Genomic DNA, 19213 nt, shown 5'->3' on the forward strand with positions numbered 1-19213 from the left:
TGCGTAAGTTCTCCTGGATGCCCACAGCCCCGTTCACAGGTCTAGTGCCTTTGCCATTTCCATTGACGTTGCCAGCCCCGCAGTCCACTTCCCAGCCCCACAGTGCGCCCCAAGAGGTGCCATCACAGGCGCAGGCAATATTCTGCCATCGACGGGGTTTTCAGGCGCAAGCTTCCAGCCTCCCTTTCGCCACCCCGCACATCCGGTTCTACTATTAGCGGCACTACCCAGCCCCTGCACCCATGTCACGGGCCTACAGTGATCTCGGCGCAAGAACGCTACAGTCTCAGGTACCAGCCCTAAGGTTGCTGCGATGTGTTTTGCCGCAATTCCAGTCGCACAATGACAAGACCAGGCCCAGTGATCTCAGCCCTTTTAGCTCTTTCCCCACAAGCTTTATTTTACTGCCAGCTCTCTTCTTCCAGCTGTGTCCCATTCTGCGATTAGTCCTCAGATCCACAGTGAGTATCTCTTGTAGCAGTGACTCTTTCTGCAGCACTGCAGTCCCCACCCCGTCCCCAGTGATTTCAGCTCCAGTTCCGCAAGCTTTATTTAACTGCCAGCTCTTCTTTTGCACTTTCTGCTCTAAATCTTCACAGTAGTGCCACACAATACTACTTGTGCTTCTCAGGACAGGATCTTTCTTTTAGCTCTCGTTCTTGAGCTCTGATCACAGCCCTTACAGCAATTTCAATTCCAACCATGCAGTTCACCTCCCCGCTCCGCAATCCCTATCCCAGCCCCACGGGGGTTTTACACCAAACCCTACCATATTTCTGTCTCCTCCAGGTCTGCTGCCGCAGCTCCAGCTCCTCAGCTTCCTACTGGCTGCAGCTAAAAGCTGCTCATGCTTCTCACTGCACCTTGGGGCTGTTGATAAGGCCACAAATCAGTTACTGCCATCATTACAATTTCAGTATCTCTAGAAGCTGTCCCATCCACCCACCCAGCCCTAAGTGGCAACCCTAAGTGGCATCCCAACTCTGGGGACACTGGAGGCCTGAAGCTCAACATCCACCCTCCCCCTCACCCTGGCTCTCAGCCCAGCACCTGCACAAAGGCCTCCTCACCTCCCCTCAGGCAGCTCCAGGGGCTGGCAATAGCCACTGGACTCCTGCCCCCCCCCCATCCCAAAAGGCACTCTTGGGCTGGTTCTTGGGCCCTAGAACCCTCTGAGCCCCCACACCCTCAGCCCCTTGTTGGTACCACAGGGCAGGGGCTGGGAACCCCCAGGCATAACCTGCAGGCCCAGTGCTGCAGCTCCATGCCTTCCTCCCATGGCATTTATCTAGCCTCAGCATTTCCACCACTCCACGTTGTTTTGGGCCTGGCTCATGCCAAAATCATTATTCCACACCCTGGGGTTTTATGTCCCCACTGCTCTCACAACTGGTGCTTCAGCCCCAGTCCCACAACCCTTACCGAATTAACATGAGATATCTAGTAAAGAAAACAAATCAAACCAAAAAGATGTATTAAAACGGGCAATAATATAATAACACAATTAAGAAAAAAAGCATTACAAGTAAAAACAAAATAAAGTAATAAAAATACAAAAAGCAAGCTTTATTCCTCGTATTCTGAACATTTCTTTAAATCCAGAAACCGCGAAACGGCTACTTTCCAGCCCCCAGTGACAGCAGGCAGTGCCCCCCCCCCGCACCGCGCCACTCCAGGCCCCACACCAGCTGCCGGCTACCCGAGCCACGCAGGGCGCGGCAGAAAGAACTGGACACGGCTGGCCCCAGATACGGCCGCAGGCGTCGCGTCCGTGCTCACCAGCGCTCCCCGGATCAGCTGCCGCGGGGGTCCCGTCCTGGCGCAGCGCCGCTCCTCGGACCGCGCATCCGCAGCTCCCGTCGCTCCCAGCTTCACCGCCGAACTGAAGCCATTGCCGCCCCAACGCCCGCTATTTATGCCCCACGGGCGGACAGCCAGCCAATCACAACCCGAGGCGGCGCCTGCCGGCTCCACCAATCCCAGCCCGCAAATTCCCGCCGCGCTCGGCTCCGTGACTCCCCGCGGTCCCCTCAAGCGCTGCTCCCGCCGCCGCCATTGCTGTGGCCGCGTCCGCCCGCTGCCCGCCGCCTGCCCGCTTCCCTGGACCAGAACCTGATCCCGACCAGGACCTGAACTGGAAGCTCCCGGCCGCCCTTCCCGTCCGCAACAGCGCCTGCCGAGGCAGCGGCAGCGGGGACGCTGCTCCGCCGGCTCCCAAAGCGGCGGTGGCGGGAGCGGCGCCTCAGACGTACGGGCGAGCGGGGCCAGTCTGAGGCGGCGAGCCGCGACTGAGCGGGCTGAGATCGGCGAGACCGCTTCCGGTTTGAAAGGGCGGCTGTGATTGGACAGGGCGGACGGAGAAAGGCGGGCCGTGATTGGCAGGCTTAGGAGCCGTCAGGCTGAGGCCCGTGGGAGCGTGGGGCGGAGCTCGGGCTGCCCGAAGGGCTCGCAGGCGGCGGCGGCGGCGGCGGCGGCGGCGGCGGCCGGCGGCGGCGGCGGCGGCGGCGGCGGCGGCGGCGGCGGCGGCGGCGGCGGCGGCGGCGCTCGCCAAACCCCCGTCCCCTTCTCCGGCCTTCTCTCGTGCCCAGGTCCCGGCGAAAAGACCCCCGCAGAGCCCCTACCGGAGCGCCCCATCGGCACTCGGGGCAGGAGGCGGAGAGGAGTGTAGCCCGGGAGGGGTTCCGGGTCGTCTTTGCGGCAGCAGGGCGGACTAGGGAGCGGCGGCGATTTGGTGAGGAGAGGGCTCGGGAGCGGGGAGGGCGTGCAGCGCCCGCTGCGGGCTCTGGGTGCCTCTTCTACCGCAGTGCTTCCGCTTCTGCGGGGACTTGGCCTGCCCCGACTGGCCGAGATCAGCACCCTGGCCAAAGTTAAGTGCCCGCGTCTCCCTGCCCGCCCTCCGCCTGCTGCGGGCCCGCTGCTCACCCTCGTCGTCGGATGTTATAGATGATAAAACAATATTGGCTTTCACATTCATAGATTAGCTTTTTGCATTACAAGTATTTTGATATGGTAAAACTTATACTTACTTTTAACTGCTTTGTATAGTGTAATATGCCAGTTTATGTATGCACTGTATATTTCATATGAATAGTAGCCTGATAAATATATCGTAGGCTTTAGCAAAATGTTGAAATAGAAACTAAAGTACTTCTATGTAACTAACTCAGAAAATGGTGTAAAGCAATTATTCTGTTTATTATAACTGCAGACTGCCCCTACCAAGTGATAATAGTGACAAAAAGAGCTTAAGCATCCAGGAAGCATTTATCGACTCTTATCGGTATTATCAGGGAGTGCGAAGCAACAGGATAAAACTACAGGAAGAAATAAAATGTGTAGACCTCATTTACAGAACGTTCTGCAGACAAGTCAGAGGTTAAAACCAAACAAGAGAGTTCCTGGAACATCAAAAAGTCAAAGGAATGTTTGAATAATGTGTAAGTTAATGAATATGCATGTAACCTCAGCAATGTAACAGTATATAGTGAACATGTTTTTAAGCTACCTCTGTGCTCTTTGGCTGTGTGCTAAAAGCATCCCAGTGCTGGATTATTTTGTCCTTTTATCCTTTAATAAACTTTTAAAAATTTTAAAGAATGAGCTCTGTTTATCACATCAGTGAAGCTTAAGCTGATCTGCATCCAGGTGTTTTGGGACCTGCTGGGGCAGGCCATCGAGGTAAGTGTGGGGCTACTGCAGTGGAGGCCAAGTATTTCAACACAATAGCATAATCAGCAACGTTAATTAATTTTGTGTTCCTCATGCAAGCCTCAGCCTTAAGAACTCTACCAGCCTCTAATAGGATTAATAATACGCATAGTAAGTGTTACTAGTATTAATATTTAGGTAAGGATTGTTAGTGTTAACACTGGTACTAAGTATGTTAGCTGGTATTTACTGTGAAGCTCTGCTCTCCCACAGTATGACAAGGTCCTGAAGCTGTTCTCAGGTGCACAGTTAGGTGAGCACTGCTGTCCTTACCACGATCCCCCGATGGAGCCATGCTCCAGAGACGGGCAGCAATGAATCTGCAGGTGCCTTCCCAAGGTGACAGAGCTCGCCCTCCTTCCCATCTGCAGTCAGGGGATGTGAAGGCAACCATTGCTGTCCTCGGCTTCATCATCTCCAGTGCAGCCAAGCACAGCATAGACAATGAGTCTCTGTCAAGTGAGCTGCAGCAGCTGGGACTGCCCAAAGGCAGGGGAAGCCCTCAGGGTGGCACCATCAGCCAGACCTGCTGGGATGTTGCTTACAGTTCCCAGCCCTGCCTTCTTCACACCCAGATGGAGGGCAGGCTGCCTGCTGTGCTGTCCTCCATCACCTCCCTTCTGTACATTCCGTCCCTGGGGGCTCCTCAGGTGCTTTGGTGAGGTTTGGCAGCTGCAGGTCTGGTGTGAGCAGAGGGATTCTTCTCTTGTCTCCCCTCATAAGCAAAGCATGCCAGCCAGCTGTGCTGTTTTACATGTCACTGACCCACAAAATTGCAGGAGACTGAGGACTCGTAACAGGTGCAGGACAGGTTCAAAAGGAACTTGGGACAAAACCTCTGTCTTTGTCAGTCCAAAGGGACAGCAGAGCTCACATCTGCTCACAATAATCCTCTGGAGAGCGGAGCAATGTTTGTATGGAAAGATGACTGGGGGTAAAATCAGTGGAAACCGAGTTACATTTGTATCCTAACAGGAGCTATAATGGGACAGAAATTTTAGGGTAAAATACAGGTGCTGTTCCCAGGATGGAGCTGGGTTGGCATGCTCCACAATGATTCCCCATACAACCATAAGGACCTGCTAAGGGGGGTGGAGTGGAATGGGGCACCACAACCAGGCTCTGCCAAAATCTTTGCAGGGGCAGCTACTCCATGGTACTTTGAAGCTTATTAACTGCATAGCAAGGGCTATTTGGCATATGTAGGAACACTTTCCAACCTAGCATCTGAAGACCAATTTAGAGGAGGCGCCTCTAAGTCGAAAGCCAGCCAGACCTTATGTTCTTAGCACCATTCATTTAGAAGAAATCCTGTTACATTTGCAAATTTAAGAGGTGACACCCCCATTCAGACCATGGCTCCTGGGTGCGAACAATAGCTCTTCAACAGCAAGGAAATCTGCATGCCCTAGTGTCTCAAGGTCACTTCACCTGAGAGTCCAGAGACCCAAATCCAGCCAGAGTCCTAGCTCCCAGAAAACTTCAGCTATAAGAAATCCTTCAAAGTGTGCAATTCTAGGAGTGGAAATCCTACAGGAAACACGAGGCTTCAGGCTCCAAATGGGATCTCTTTTCCACACAGTGGAAAACTCAGCAAGCCCTTCTGGCAAGACCAGTTCACAGGAGGCCCACAATTCTCAAGGGCCAGGCTTGAGAGATCCGACTCCATGGAAGCTTTAATCTGAGAAAAATCCTGTGATGTTGGTACTTTTAAAAGGCAGAATGGCACATTTAGACCCTGGCTGATGCTTTGGAGAGCGATTCCTTTACACAGTAAATAATGATTTCATTCCAATGTCTGTAGGTCACTTTGGAAGCAGCCCCTGAAACTCAAGACCAAGAAGAGCCATACTTCATGGCAGCTGCCATCTGGGAGGAATCCTATGACATTTGTGATTCAAGAAATTGAACCCAAAATTTCAACAGCTGATATGCAGATGCAAAAGACTACTGTTTTCCTGTATTTTACCCTAAAATTTCTGTCCCATTATAGGGGACAAATGTAGGATATTTGTATCCTACATTTGTATCCTGTTAGGATACAAATGTAACTCGGTTTCCACTGATTTTACCCCCAGTCATCTTTCCATACAAACATTGCTCCGCTCTCCAGAGGATTATTGTGAGCAGATGTGAGCTCTGCTGTCCCTTTGGACTGACAAAGACAGAGGTTTTGTCCCAAGTTCCTTTTGAACCTGTCCTGCACCTGTTACGAGTCCTCAGTCTCCTGCAATTTTGTGGGTCAGTGACATGTAAAACAGCACAGCTGGCTGGCATGCTTTGCTTATGAGGGGAGACAAGAGAAGAATCCCTCTGCTCACACCAGACCTGCAGCTGCCAAACCTCACCAAAGCACCTGAGGAGCCCCCAGGGACGGAATGTACAGAAGGGAGGTGATGGAGGACAGCACAGCAGGCAGCCTGCCCTCCATCTGGGTGTGAAGAAGGCAGGGCTGGGAACTGTAAGCAACACCCCAGCAGGTCTGGCTGATGGTGCCACCCTGAGGGCTTCCCCTGCCTTTGGGCAGTCCCAGCTGCTGCAGCTCACTTGACAGAGACACATTGTCTATGCTGTGCTTGGCTGCACTGGAGATGATGAAGCCGAGGACAGCAATGGTTGCCTTCACATCCCCTGACTGCAGATGGGAAGGAGGGCGAGCTCTGTCACCTTGGGAAGGCACCTGCAGATTCATTGCTGCCCGTCTCTGGAGCATGGCTCCATCGGGGGACCGTGGTAAGGACAGCAGTGCTCACCTAACTGTGCACCTGAGAACAGCTTCAGGACCTTGTCATACTGTGGGAGAGCAGAGCTTCACAGTAAATACCAGCTAACATACTTAGTACCAGTGTTAACACTAACAATCCTTACCTAAATATTAATACTAGTAACACTTACTATGCGTATTATTAATCCTATTAGAGGCTGGTAGAGTTCTTAAGGCTGAGGCTTGCATGAGGAACACAAAATTAATTAACGTTGCTGATTATGCTATTGTGTTGAAATACTTGGCCTCCACTGCAGTAGCCCCACACTTACCTCGGTGGCCTGCCCCAGCAGGTCCCAAAACACCTGGATGCAGATCAGCTTAAGCTTCACTGATGTGATAAACAGAGCTCATTCTTTAAAATTTTTAAAAGTTTATTAAAGGATAAAAGGACAAAATAATCCAGCACTGGGATGCTTTTAGCACACAGCCAAAGAGCACAGAGGTAGCTTAAAAACATGTTCACTATATACTGTTACATTGCTGAGGTTACATGCATATTCATTAACTTACACATTATTCAAACATTCCTTTGACTTTTTGATGTTCCAGGAACTCTCTTGTTTGGTTTTAACCTCTGACTTGTCTGCAGAACGTTCTGTAAATGAGGTCTACACATTTTATTTCTTCCTGTAGTTTTATCCTGTTGCTTCGCACTCCCTGATAATACCGATAAGAGTCGATAAATGCTTCCTGGATGCTTAAGCTCTTTTTGTCACTATTATCACTTGGTAGGGGCAGTCTGCAGTTATAATAAACAGAATAATTGCTTTACACCATTTTCTGAGTTAGTTACATAGAAGTACTTTAGTTTCTATTTCAACATTTTGCTAAAGCCTACGATATATTTATCAGGCTACTATTCATATGAAATATACAGTGCATACATAAACTGGCATATTACACTATACAAAGCAGTTAAAAGTAAGTATAAGTTTTACCATATCAAAATACTTGTAATGCAAAAAGCTAATCTATGAATGTGAAAGCCAATATTGTTTTATCATCTATAACATCCGACGACGAGGGTGAGCAGCGGGCCCGCAGCAGGCGGAGGGCGGGCAGGGGGACGCGGGCACTTAACTTTGGCCAGGGTGCTGATCTCGGCCAGTCGGGGCAGGCCAAGTCCCCGCAGAAGCGGAAGCACTGCGGTAGAAGAGGCACCCAGAGCCCGCAGCGGGCGCTGCACGCCCTCCCCGCTCCCGAGCCCTCTCCTCACCAAATCGCCGCCGCTCCCTAGTCCGCCCTGCTGCCGCAAAGACGACCCGGAACCCCTCCCGGGCTACACTCCTCTCCGCCTCCTGCCCCGAGTGCCGATGGGGCGCTCCGGTAGGGGCTCTGCGGGGGTCTTTTCGCCGGGACCTGGGCACGAGAGAAGGCCGGAGAAGGGGACGGGGGTTTGGCGAGCGCCGCCGCCGCCGCCGCCGCCGCCGCCGCCGCCGCCGCCGCCGCCGCCGCCGCCGCCGCCGCCGCCGCCGCCGCCGCCGCCGCCGCCGCCTGCGAGCCCTTCGGGCAGCCCGAGCTCCGCCCCACGCTCCCACGGGCCTCAGCCTGACGGCTCCTAAGCCTGCCAATCACGGCCCGCCTTTCTCCGTCCGCCCTGTCCAATCACAGCCGCCCTTTCAAACCGGAAGCGGTCTCGCCGATCTCAGCCCGCTCAGTCGCGGCTCGCCGCCTCAGACTGGCCCCGCTCGCCCGTACGTCTGAGGCGCCGCTCCCGCCACCGCCGCTTTGGGAGCCGGCGGAGCAGCGTCCCCGCTGCCGCTGCCTCGGCAGGCGCTGTTGCGGACGGGAAGGGCGGCCGGGAGCTTCCAGTTCAGGTCCTGGTCGGGATCAGGTTCTGGTCCAGGGAAGCGGGCAGGCGGCGGGCAGCGGGCGGACGCGGCCACAGCAATGGCGGCGGCGGGAGCAGCGCTTGAGGGGACCGCGGGGAGTCACGGAGCCGAGCGCGGCGGGAATTTGCGGGCTGGGATTGGTGGAGCCGGCAGGCGCCGCCTCGGGTTGTGATTGGCTGGCTGTCCGCCCGTGGGGCATAAATAGCGGGCGTTGGGGCGGCAATGGCTTCAGTTCGGCGGTGAAGCTGGGAGCGACGGGAGCTGCGGATGCGCGGTCCGAGGAGCGGCGCTGCGCCAGGACGGGACCCCCGCGGCAGCTGATCCGGGGAGCGCTGGTGAGCACGGACGCGACGCCTGCGGCCGTATCTGGGGCCGGCCGTGTCCAGTTCTTTCTGCCGCGCCCTGCGTGGCTCGGGTAGCCGGCGGCTGGTGTGGGGCCTGGAGTGGCGCGGTGCGGGGGGGGGGCACTGCCTGCTGTCACTGGGGGCTGGAAAGTAGCCGTTTCGCGGTTTCTGGATTTAAAGAAATGTTCAGAATACGAGGAATAAAGCTTGCTTTTTGTATTTTTATTACTTTATTTTGTTTTTACTTGTAATGTTTTTTTTCTTAATTGTGTTATTTTATTATTGCCCATTTTAATACATCTTTTTGGTTTGATTTGTTTTCTTTACTAGATATCTCATGTTAATTCGGTAAGGGTTGTGGGACTGGGGCTGAAGCACCAGTTGTGAGAGCAGTGGGGACATAAAACCCCAGGGTGTGGAATAATGATTTTGGCATGAGCCAGGCCCAAAACAACGTGGAGTGGTGGAAATGCTGAGGCTAGATAAATGCCATGGGAGGAAGGCATGGAGCTGCAGCACTGGGCCTGCAGGTTATGCCTGGGGGTTCCCAGCCCCTGCCCTGTGGTACCAACAAGGGGCTGAGGGTGTGGGGGCTCAGAGGGTTCTAGGGCCCAAGAACCAGCCCAAGAGTGCCTTTTGGGATGGGGGGGGGGCAGGAGTCCAGTGGCTATTGCCAGCCCCTGGAGCTGCCTGAGGGGAGGTGAGGAGGCCTTTGTGCAGGTGCTGGGCTGAGAGCCAGGGTGAGGGGGAGGGTGGATGTTGAGCTTCAGGCCTCCAGTGTCCCCAGAGTTGGGATGCCACTTAGGGTTGCCACTTAGGGCTGGGTGGGTGGATGGGACAGCTTCTAGAGATACTGAAATTGTAATGATGGCAGTAACTGATTTGTGGCCTTATCAACAGCCCCAAGGTGCAGTGAGAAGCATGAGCAGCTTTTAGCTGCAGCCAGTAGGAAGCTGAGGAGCTGGAGCTGCGGCAGCAGACCTGGAGGAGACAGAAATATGGTAGGGTTTGGTGTAAAACCCCCGTGGGGCTGGGATAGGGATTGCGGAGCGGGGAGGTGAACTGCATGGTTGGAATTGAAATTGCTGTAAGGGCTGTGATCAGAGCTCAAGAACGAGAGCTAAAAGAAAGATCCTGTCCTGAGAAGCACAAGTAGTATTGTGTGGCACTACTGTGAAGATTTAGAGCAGAAAGTGCAAAAGAAGAGCTGGCAGTTAAATAAAGCTTGTGGGACTGGAGCTGAAATCACTGGGGACGGGGTGGGGACTGCAGTGCTGCAGAAAGAGTCACTGCTACAAGAGATACTCACTGTGGATCTGAGGACTAATCGCAGAATGGGACACAGCTGGAAGAAGAGAGCTGGCAGTAAAATAAAGCTTGTGGGGAAAGAGCTAAAAGGGCTGAGATCACTGGGCCTGGTCTTGTCATTGTGCGACTGGAATTGCGGCTTAACACATCGCAGCAACCTTAGGGCTGGTACCTGAGACTGTAGCGTTCTTGCGCCGAGATCACTGTAGGCCCGTGACATGGGTGCAGGGGCTGGGTAGTGCCGCTAATAGTAGAACCGGATGTGCGGGGTGGCGAAAGGGAGGCTGGAAGCTTGCGCCTGAAAACCCCGTCGATGGCAGAATATTGCCTGCGCCTGTGATGGCACCTCTTGGGGCGCACTGTGGGGCTGGGAAGTGGACTGCGGGGCTGGCAACGTCAATGGAAACGGCAAAGGCACTAGACCTGTGAACGGGGCTGTGGGCATCCAGGAGAACTTACGCAGGGGGTGGCAAAGTGACTGGGGACTGCTCGCTGGGGGCTAAAATCACTGCAGGGCTAGCATATGGATGGTGGGGTGGGCTTTCGGAGGCTGGTGCGGGAGCTGAATTGTTTCCAAGCTGGAGCCAAGAGCCAGATGCTGGCATTTGAAGCTGGAAAAACACAGAGCTGGAGCTGCAAGAAGAGAGCTGGCAGTAAAATAAAGCTTGTGGGGAAAGAGCTAAAAGGGCTGAGATCACTGGGCCTGTTCTTGTCATTGTGCGACTGGAATTGCGGCAAAACACATCGCAGCAACCTTAGGGCTGGTACCTGAAACTGTAGCGTTCTTGCACCGAGATCACTGTAGGCCCGTGACATGGGTGCAGGGGCTGGGTATTGCCGCTAATAGTAGAACCGGATGTGCGGGGTGGCGAAAGGGAGGCTGGAAGCTTGCGCCTGAAAACCCCGTCGATGGCAGAATATTGCCTGCGCCTGTGATGGCACCTCTTGGGGCGCACTGTGGGGCTGGGAAGTGGACTGCGGGGCTGGCAACGTCAATGGAAACGGCAAAGGCACTAGACCTGTGAACGGGGCTGTGGGCATCCAGGAGAACTTACGCAGGGGGTGGCAAAGTGACTGGGGACTGCTCGCTGGGGGCTAAATTCACTGCAGGGCTAGCATATGGATGGTGGGGTGGGCTTTCGGAGGCTGGTGCGGGAGCTGAATTGTTTCCAAGCTGGAGCCAAGAGCCAGATGCTGACATTTGAAGCTGGAAAAACACAGAGCTGGAGCTGCAAGAAGAGAGCTGGCAGTAAAATAAAGCTTGTGGGGAAAGAGCTAAAAGGGCTGAGATCACTGGGCCTGGTCTTGTCATTGTGCGACTGGAATTGCGGCAAAACACATCGCAGCAACCTTAGGGCTGGTACCTGAAACTGTAGCGTTCTTGCGCCGAGATCACTGTAGGCCCGTGACATGGGTGCAGGGGCTGGGTAGTGCCGCTAATAGTAGAACCGGATGTGCGGGGTGGCGAAAGGGAGGCTGGAAGCTTGCGCCTGAAAACCCCGTCGATGGCAGAATATTGCCTGCGCCTGTGATGGCACCTCTTGGGGCGCACTGTGGGGCTGGGAAGTGGACTGCGGGGCTGGCAACGTCAATGGAAATGGCAAAGGCACTAGACCTGTGAACGGGGCTGTGGGCATCCAGGAGAACTTACGCAGGGGGTGGCAAAGTGACTGGGGACTGCTCGCTGGGGGCTAAAATCACTGCAGGGCTAGCATATGGATGGTGGGGTGGGCTTTCGGAGGCTGGTGCGGGAGCTGAATTGTTTCCAAGCTGGAGCCAAGAGCCAGATGCTGGCATTTGAAGCTGGAAAAACACAGAGCTGGAGCTGCAAGAAGAGAGCTGGCAGTAAAATAAAGCTTGTGGGGAAAGAGCTAAAAGGGCTGAGATCACTGGGCCTGGTCTTGTCATTGTGCGACTGGAATTGCGGCAAAGCACATCGCAGCAACCTTAGGGCTGGTACCTGAGACTGTAGCGTTCTTGCGCCGAGATCACTGTAGGCCCGTGACATGGGTGCAGGGGCTGGGTATTGCCGCTAATAGTAGAACCGGATGTGCGGGGTGGCGAAAGGGAGGCTGGAAGCTTGCGCCTGAAAACCCCGTCGATGGCAGAATATTGTCTGCGCCTGTGATGGCACCTCTTGGGGTGCACTGTGGGGCTGGGAAGTGGACTGCGGGGCTGGCAACGTCAATGGAAACGGCAAAGGCACTAGACCTGTGAACGGGGCTGTGGGCATCCAGGAGAACTTACGCAGGGGGTGGCAAAGTGACTGGGGACTGCTCGCTGGGGGCTAAAATCACTGCAGGGCTAGCATATGGATGGTGGGGTGGGCTTTCGGAGGCTGGTGCGGGAGCTGAATTGTTTCCAAGCTGGAGCCAAGAGCCAGATGCTGGCATTTGAAGCTGGAAAAACACAGAGCTGGAGCTGCAAGAAGAGAGCTGGCAGTAAAATAAAGCTTGTGGGGAAAGAGCTAAAAGGGCTGAGATCACTGGGCCTGTTCTTGTCATTGTGCAACTGGAATTGCGGCTTAACACATCGCTGCAACCTTAGGGCTGGTACCTGAGACTGTAGCGTTCTTGCGCCGAGATCACTGTAGGCCCGTGACATGGGTGCAGGGGCTGGGTATTGCCGCTAATCGTAGAACCGGATGTGCGGGGTGGCGAAAGGGAGGCTGGAAGCTTGCGCCTGAAAACCCCGTCGATGGCAGAATATTGTCTGTGCCTGTGATGGCACCTCTTGGGGCGCACTGTGGGGCTGGGAAGTGGACTGCGGGGCTGGCAACGTCAATGGAAATGGCAAAGGCACTAGACCTGTGAATGGGGCTGTGGGCATCCAGGAGAACTTACGCAGGGGGTGGCAAAGTGACTGGGGACTGCTCGCTGGGGGCTAAAATCACTGCAGGGCTAGCATATGGATGGTGGGGTGGGCTTTCGGAGGCTGGTGCGGGAGCTGAATTGTTTCCAAGCTGGAGCCAAGAGCCAGATGCTGGCATTTGAAGCTGGAAAAACACAGAGCTGGAGCTGCAAGAAGAGAGCTGGCAGTAAAATAAAGCTTGTGGGGAAAGAGCTAAAAGGGCTGAGATCACTGGGCCTGGTCTTGTCATTGTGCGACTGGAATTGCGGCAAAACACATCGCAGCAACCTTAGGGCTGGTACCTGAGACTGTAGCGTTCTTGCGCCGAGATCACTGTAGGCCCGTGACATGGGTGCAGGGGCTGGGTATTGCCGCTAATAGTAGAACCGGATGTGCGGGGTGGCGAAAGGGAGGCTGGAAGCTTGCGCCTGAAAACCCCGTCGATGGCAGAATATTGCCTGCGCCTGTGATGGCACCTCTTGGGGCGCACTGTGGATCCAGTATATCCCAGGTACGTTCTAGGTATAGTTCTAGGTACAGTTCTAGGTTTCTGAGGTGGTCCTGAGTCAGTGCTGAGATTGTGCTGAGTGAGTGCTGAGATGGTCCTGAGTCTGTGTTGATTGTTTGCTGAGATGGTGCTGAATGGGTGCTGAGATGGTGCGGATTGGTTGCTGAAATGGTCCTTAGTGGGTGCTGATTGGTTGCTGAGATGGTCCTGATTGGGGGCGGATTGGTTGCTGAGATGCTCCTGAGTCGATGCTGATTGGTTTCTGCGATGGTCCTGAGTCGCGGCGGATTGGTTGCTGAGATGGTGCTGAGTGGGTTCAGATTGGTTGCTGAGATGGTGCTGAGATGGTGCTGATTGGTCGTTGAGATTGTTTGAGTGGGTGCTGAATTGGTGCTGATTGGTTTCTGGGATGATGCTGAGTGGGTGCTGAGATGGTCCTGAGATGGTGCTGAGTGGATGCTGCGATGGTACTGATTGGGTTTTGATTGGTTGCAGAGATGGTCCTGAGTCGTTGCTCAGATGGTGCTTATTGGTTGCTGAAATGGTGCTGAATGGGTGCTGAGATGGTGCTGAGTCGGTGCTGATTGGTGGTGAGATGGTGCTGAGCGGATGCTGATTGGTTGCCAACATGGTGCTGAGATGGTGCTGAGTGGGTGGTGTGAAGGTCCTGAGATGGTGCAGATTGGTTGCTGAGATGGCCCTGAGTGGGTGCTGAAATGGTGCTGATTGGTTGCAGCGATGGTCCTGAGTGGGTGCTGATTGGTTGCTGCGATGATGCTGAGTGGGTCCTGATTGGTTGTTGAGTTTGTTATGAGTGGGTCCTGATTGGTTGCTGATATTGTTATGAGTGGGTGCTGATTTGTTGCTCCGATGGTGCTGAGGGAGTGCTGATTGGTTGCTGAGATGGTGCTGATTGGGTGCTGAGATGGTGCTGTGATGGTGCTGAGTGGATGCTGCGATGGTCCTGATTGGGTGCTGATTGGTTGCTCAGATGGTGCTTTGGGGGTGCTGATTGGTTGCTGAAATGGTCCTGAGTAGGTGATGATTGGTTGCTAAGATGGTGCTGGGTGGGTGCTGATTGGTTGCTCAGATGGTGCTGGGTGGGTGCTGATTGTTTGCTGAGATTGTTTGGGTGGGTGCTGATTGGTTGCTGAGATTGTTAAGAGTGGGTGCTGATTGGTTGCTGAGATGGTGCTGAGATGGTGCTGATTGGTGGTGAGATGGTGCTGAGTAGGTGCAGATTGGTTGCTGCAATGGTCCTGAGTGGTTGCTGATTGGTTGCTGTGATGGTGCTGAGTGGGTCCTGATTGGTTGTGGAGATTGTTATGAGTGGGTCCTGATTGGTTGCTGAGATTGTTATGAGTGGGTGCTGATTGGTTGCTCAGATGATTCTTTGGGGGTGGTGATTGGTTGCTGAGATGGTGCTAAGTGGGTGCTGATTGGTTGCTGCGATGGTGCAGATTGGTTGCTGAGATGGTGCTGAGATGTGTCTGATTGGTTTCTGGGATGGTGCTGAGTAGGTGTAGATTGGTTGCTGAGATGGTGCTGACTGGGTGGTGCGAAGGTCCTGAGATGGTGCAGATTGGTTGCTGAGATTGTTATGAGTGGGTCCTGATTGGTTGCTGAGATTGTTATGAGTGGGTGTTGATTGGTTGCTCAGATGGTGCTTTGGTGGTGCTCATTGGTTGGTGAGATGGTCCTGATTATGTGCTGATTGGTTGCTGAGATGGTGCTGGGTGCGTGCTGATTGGTTGCTGAGATAGTGCTAGATGGATGCTGGGATGGTCCTGAGGGGGTGCTGCTTGGTTGCTGAAATGGTCCTGAGATGGTGCTGAGTTGGCGCTGTTTGGTTGCTGGGACGATGCTGAGTGGTTGCTGATTGGTTGCTGGGATGGCCCTGAGTGGGTGCTGAGATGGTTCTGAGTGGGTGGTGCGAAGGTCCTGTGATGGTGCAGATTGGTTGCTAAGATGGCCCTGAGTGGGTGCTGAGTGGATGCTGCCATGGTCCTGATTGGGTGCTGATTGGTTGCTGATATTGTTATGAGTGGGTCCTGATTGGTTGCTGAGAATGTTATGAGTGGATGCAGATTGGTTGCTGAGATGGTTCTGAGTGGGTGCTGATTGGTTGCTGAGATGGCCCTGATTGGTTGCTGATTGGTTGCTGTGATGGTGCTGAGTGGGTCCTGATTGGTTGTGGAGATTGTTATGAGTGGGTGCTGATTGGTTGCTCAGATGATTCTTTGGGGGTGCTGATTGGTTGCTGAGATGGTGCTAAGTGGGTGCTGATTGGTTGCTGCGATGGTCCTGATTGGTTGCTGAGATGGTGCTGATATGTGTCTGATTGGTGGTGAGATGGTGCTGAGTAGGTGTAGATTGGCTGCTGAGATGGTGCCGAGTGGGTGCTGATTGGTTGCTAAGATGGCCCTGATTGGTTGCTGAGATGGTACTGAATGGGTGCTGATTGGTTGCTGAGATGTTCCTGATTGGGTGCTGATTGGTTGCTGAGATGGTGCTGAGATGGTTCTGAGTGGGTGGTGCAAAGATCCTGAGATGGTGCTGATTGGTTGCTGAGATGGTGCTGAATGGTTGCTGAGATGGTGCTGAGTCGGTGCTGACTGGTGGTGAGATGGTGCTGAGCGGATGCTGATTGGTTGCCGACATGGTGCTGAGATGGTGCTGAGTGGGTGGTGTGAAGGTCCTGAGATGGTGCAGATTGGTTGCTGAGATGGCCCTGAGTGGGTGCTGAAATGGTGCTGATTGGTTGCAGCGATGGTCCTGAGTGGGTGCTGATTGGTTGCTGCGATGATGCTGAGTGGGTCCTGATTGGTTGCTGAGTTTGTTATGAGTGGGTGCTGATTTGTTGCTCCGATGGTGCTGAGGGAGTGGTGATTGGTTGCTGAGATGGTGCTGATTGGGTGCTGAGATGGTGCTGTGATGGTGCTGAGTGGATGCTGCGATGGTCCTGATTGGGTGCTGATTGGTTGCTCAGATGGTGCTTTGGGGGTGCTGATTGGTTTCTGAAATGGTCCTGAGTAGGTGATGATTGGTTGCTAAGATGGTGCTGGGTGGGTGCTGATTGGTTGCTCAGATGGTGCTGGGTGGGTGCTGATTGGTTGCTGAGATTGTTTGGGTGGGTGCTGATTGGTTGCTGAGATTGTTAAGAGTGGGTGCTGATTGGTTGCTGAGATGGTGCTGAGATGGTGCTGATTGGTGGTGAGATGGTGCTGAGTAGGTGCAGATTGGTTGCTACAGTGGTCCTGAGTGGTTGCTGATTGGTTGCTGTGATGGTGCTGAGTGGGTCCTGATTGGTTGTTGAGTTTGTTATGAGTGGGTCCTGATTGGTTGCTGATATTGTTATGAGTGGGTGCTGATTTGTTGCTCCGATGGTGCTGAGGGTGTGCTGATTGGTTGCTGAGATGGTGCTGATTGGGTGCTGAGATGGTGCTGTGATGGTGCTGAGTGGATGCTGCGATGGTCCTGATTGGGTGCTGATTGGTTGCTCAGATGGTGCTTTGGGGGTGCTGATTGGTTGCTGAAATGGTCCTGAGTAGGTGATGATTGGTTGCTAAGATGGTGCTGGGTGGGTGCTGATTGGTTGCTCAGATGGTGCTGGGTGGGTGCTGATTGGTTGCTGAGATTGTTTGGGTGGGTGCTGATTGGTTGCTGAGATTGTTAAGAGTGGGTGCTGATTGGTTGCTGAGATGGTGCTGAGATGGTGCTGAGTAGGTGCAGATTGGTTGCTGCAATGGTCCTGAGTGGTTGCTGATTGGTTGCTGTGATGGTGCTGAGTGGGTCCTGATTGGTTGTGGAGATTGTTATGAGTGGGTCCTGATTGGTTGCTGAGATTGTTATGAGTGGGTGCTGATTGGTTGCTCAGATGATTCTTTGGGGGTGGTGATTGGTTGCTGAGATGGTTCTAAGTGGGTGCTGATTGGTTGCTGCGATGGTGCAGATTGGTTGCTGAGATGGTGCTGAGATGTGTCTGATTGTTTTCTGGGATGGTGCTGAGTAGGTGTAGATTGGTTGCTGAGATGGTGCTGAGTGGGTGGTGCGAAGGTCCTGAGATGGTGCAGATTGGTTGCTGAGATTGTTATGAGTGGGTCCTGATTGGTTGCTGAGATTGTTATGAGTGGGTGTTGATTGGTTGCTCAGATGGTGCTTTGGTGGTGCTCATTGGTTGGTGAGATGGTCCTGATTATGTGGTGATTGGTTGCTGAGATGGTGCTGGGTGGGTGCTGATTGGTTGCTGAGATAGTGCTAGATGGATGCTGGGATGGTCCTGAGGGGGTGCTGCATGGTTGCTGAAATGGTCCTGAGATGGTGCTGAGTTGGCGCTGTTTGGTTGCTGGGACGATGCTGAGTGGTTGCTGATTGGTTGCTGGGATGGCCCTGAGTGGGTGCTGAGATGGTGCTGAATTGGTGCTGATTGGTTACTGAGATGGTCCTGATTGGGGGCGGATTGGTTGCTGAGATGCTCCTGAGTCGATGCTGATTGGTTTCTGCGATGGTCCTGAGTCGCGGCGGATTGGTTGCTGAGATGGTGCTGAGTGGGTTCAGATTGGTTGCTGAGATGGTGCTGAGATGGTGCTGATTGGTCGTTGAGATTGTTTGAGTGGGTGCTGAATTGGTGCTGATTGGTTTCTGGGATGATGCTGAGTGGGTGCTGAGATGGTCCTGAGATGGTGCTGAGTGGATGCTGCGATGGTACTGATTGGGTTTTGATTGGTTGCAGAGATGGTCCTGAGTCGTTGCTCAGATGGTGCTTATTGGTTGCTGAAATGGTGCTGAATGGGTGCTGAGATGGTGCTGAGTCGGTGCTGATTGGTGGTGAGATGGTGCTGAGCGGATGCTGATTGGTTGCCGACATGGTGCTGAGATGGTGCTGAGTGGGTGGTGTGAAGGTCCTGAGATGGTGCAGATTGGTTGCAGCGATGGTCCTGAGTGGGTGCTGAAATGGTGCTGATTGGTTGCAGCGATGGTCCTGAGTGGGTGCTGATTGGTTGCTGCGATGATGCTGAGTGGGTCCTGATTGGTTGTTGAGTTTGTTATGAGTGGGTCCTGATTGGTTGCTGAGATTGTTAAGAGTGGGTGCTGATTGGTTGCTGAGATGGTGCTGAGATGGTGCTGATTGGTGGTGAGATGGTGCTGAGTAGGTGCAGATTGGTTGCTACAATGGTCCTGAGTGGTTGCTGATTGGTTGCTGTGATGGTGCTGAGTGGGTCCTGATTGGTTGTTGAGTTTGTTATGAGTGGGTCCTGATTGGTTGCTGATATTGTTATGAGTGGGTGCTGATTTGTTGCTCCGATGGTGCTGAGGGTGTGCTGATTGGTTGCTGAGATGGTGCTAAGTGGGTGCTGATTGGTTGCTGCGATGGTCCTGATTGGGTGCTGATTGGTTGCTCAGATGGTGCTTTGGGGGTGCTGATTGGTTGCTGAAATGGTCCTGAGTAGGTGATGATTGGTTGCTAAGATCGTGCTGGGTGGGTGCTGATTGGTTGCTCAGATGGTGCTGGGTGGGTGCTGATTGGTTGCTGAGATTGTTTGGGTGGGTGCTGATTGGTTGCTGAGATTGTTAAGAGTGGGTGCTGATTGGTTGCTGAGATGGTGCTGAGATGGTGCTGAGTAGGTGCAGATTGGTTGCTGCAATGGTCCTGAGTGGTTGCTGATTGGTTGCTGTGATGGTGCTGAGTGGGTCCTGATTGGTTGTGGAGATTGTTATGAGTGGGTCCTGATTGGTTGCTGAGATTGTTATGAGTGGGTGCTGATTGGTTGCTCAGATGATTCTTTGGGGGTGGTGATTGGTTGCTGAGATGGTGCTAAGTGGGTGCTGATTGGTTGCTGCGATGGTGCAGATTGGTTGCTGAGATGGTGCTGAGATGTGTCTGATTGGTTTCTGG

At 53.7% G+C, this 19213-nt stretch overlaps 2 protein-coding genes and 2 long non-coding RNA genes across 4 annotated transcripts; 2 read left to right on the plus strand and 2 right to left on the minus strand.

Annotated features, from left to right (window-relative positions):
- The first annotated feature begins 2533 nt into the window (after positions 1–2533).
- Positions 2534–3597, plus strand: LOC132077514 (uncharacterized). The gene is made up of 2 exons (XR_009419074.1): positions 2534–2731; positions 3209–3597. It is a non-coding gene; the product is annotated as an uncharacterized LOC132077514 (long non-coding RNA).
- Positions 3598–3615: 18 nt separating this feature from the next.
- Positions 3616–4370, plus strand: LOC132077619 (COMM domain-containing protein 4-like; the record flags this gene model as incomplete). Its single annotated transcript, XM_059479436.1, has 3 exons — positions 3616–3678; positions 3922–3956; positions 4055–4370. Coding segments are annotated over 3 exons (414 nt in total), but the record flags the coding sequence as incomplete, so codon positions are not given.
- A 1682-nt stretch (positions 4371–6052) lies between these two features.
- Positions 6053–6807, minus strand: LOC132077622 (COMM domain-containing protein 4-like; the record flags this gene model as incomplete). The annotated part of the gene is made up of 3 exons (XM_059479437.1): positions 6053–6368; positions 6467–6501; positions 6745–6807. Coding segments are annotated over 3 exons (414 nt in total), but the record flags the coding sequence as incomplete, so codon positions are not given.
- An 18-nt stretch (positions 6808–6825) lies between these two features.
- On the minus strand, positions 6826–7875 carry LOC132077833 (uncharacterized). The gene is made up of 2 exons (XR_009419117.1): positions 7692–7875; positions 6826–7214 (listed from the first exon to the last, which is right to left on the minus strand). It is a non-coding gene; the product is annotated as an uncharacterized LOC132077833 (long non-coding RNA).
- Between the last annotated feature and the right edge of the window lie 11338 nt (positions 7876–19213).

The sequence above is a fragment of the Ammospiza nelsoni genome, chromosome 10, assembly GCF_027579445.1.
Source record: "Ammospiza nelsoni isolate bAmmNel1 chromosome 10, bAmmNel1.pri, whole genome shotgun sequence".
NCBI classification, from domain to species: Eukaryota; Metazoa; Chordata; class Aves; order Passeriformes; family Passerellidae; genus Ammospiza; species Ammospiza nelsoni.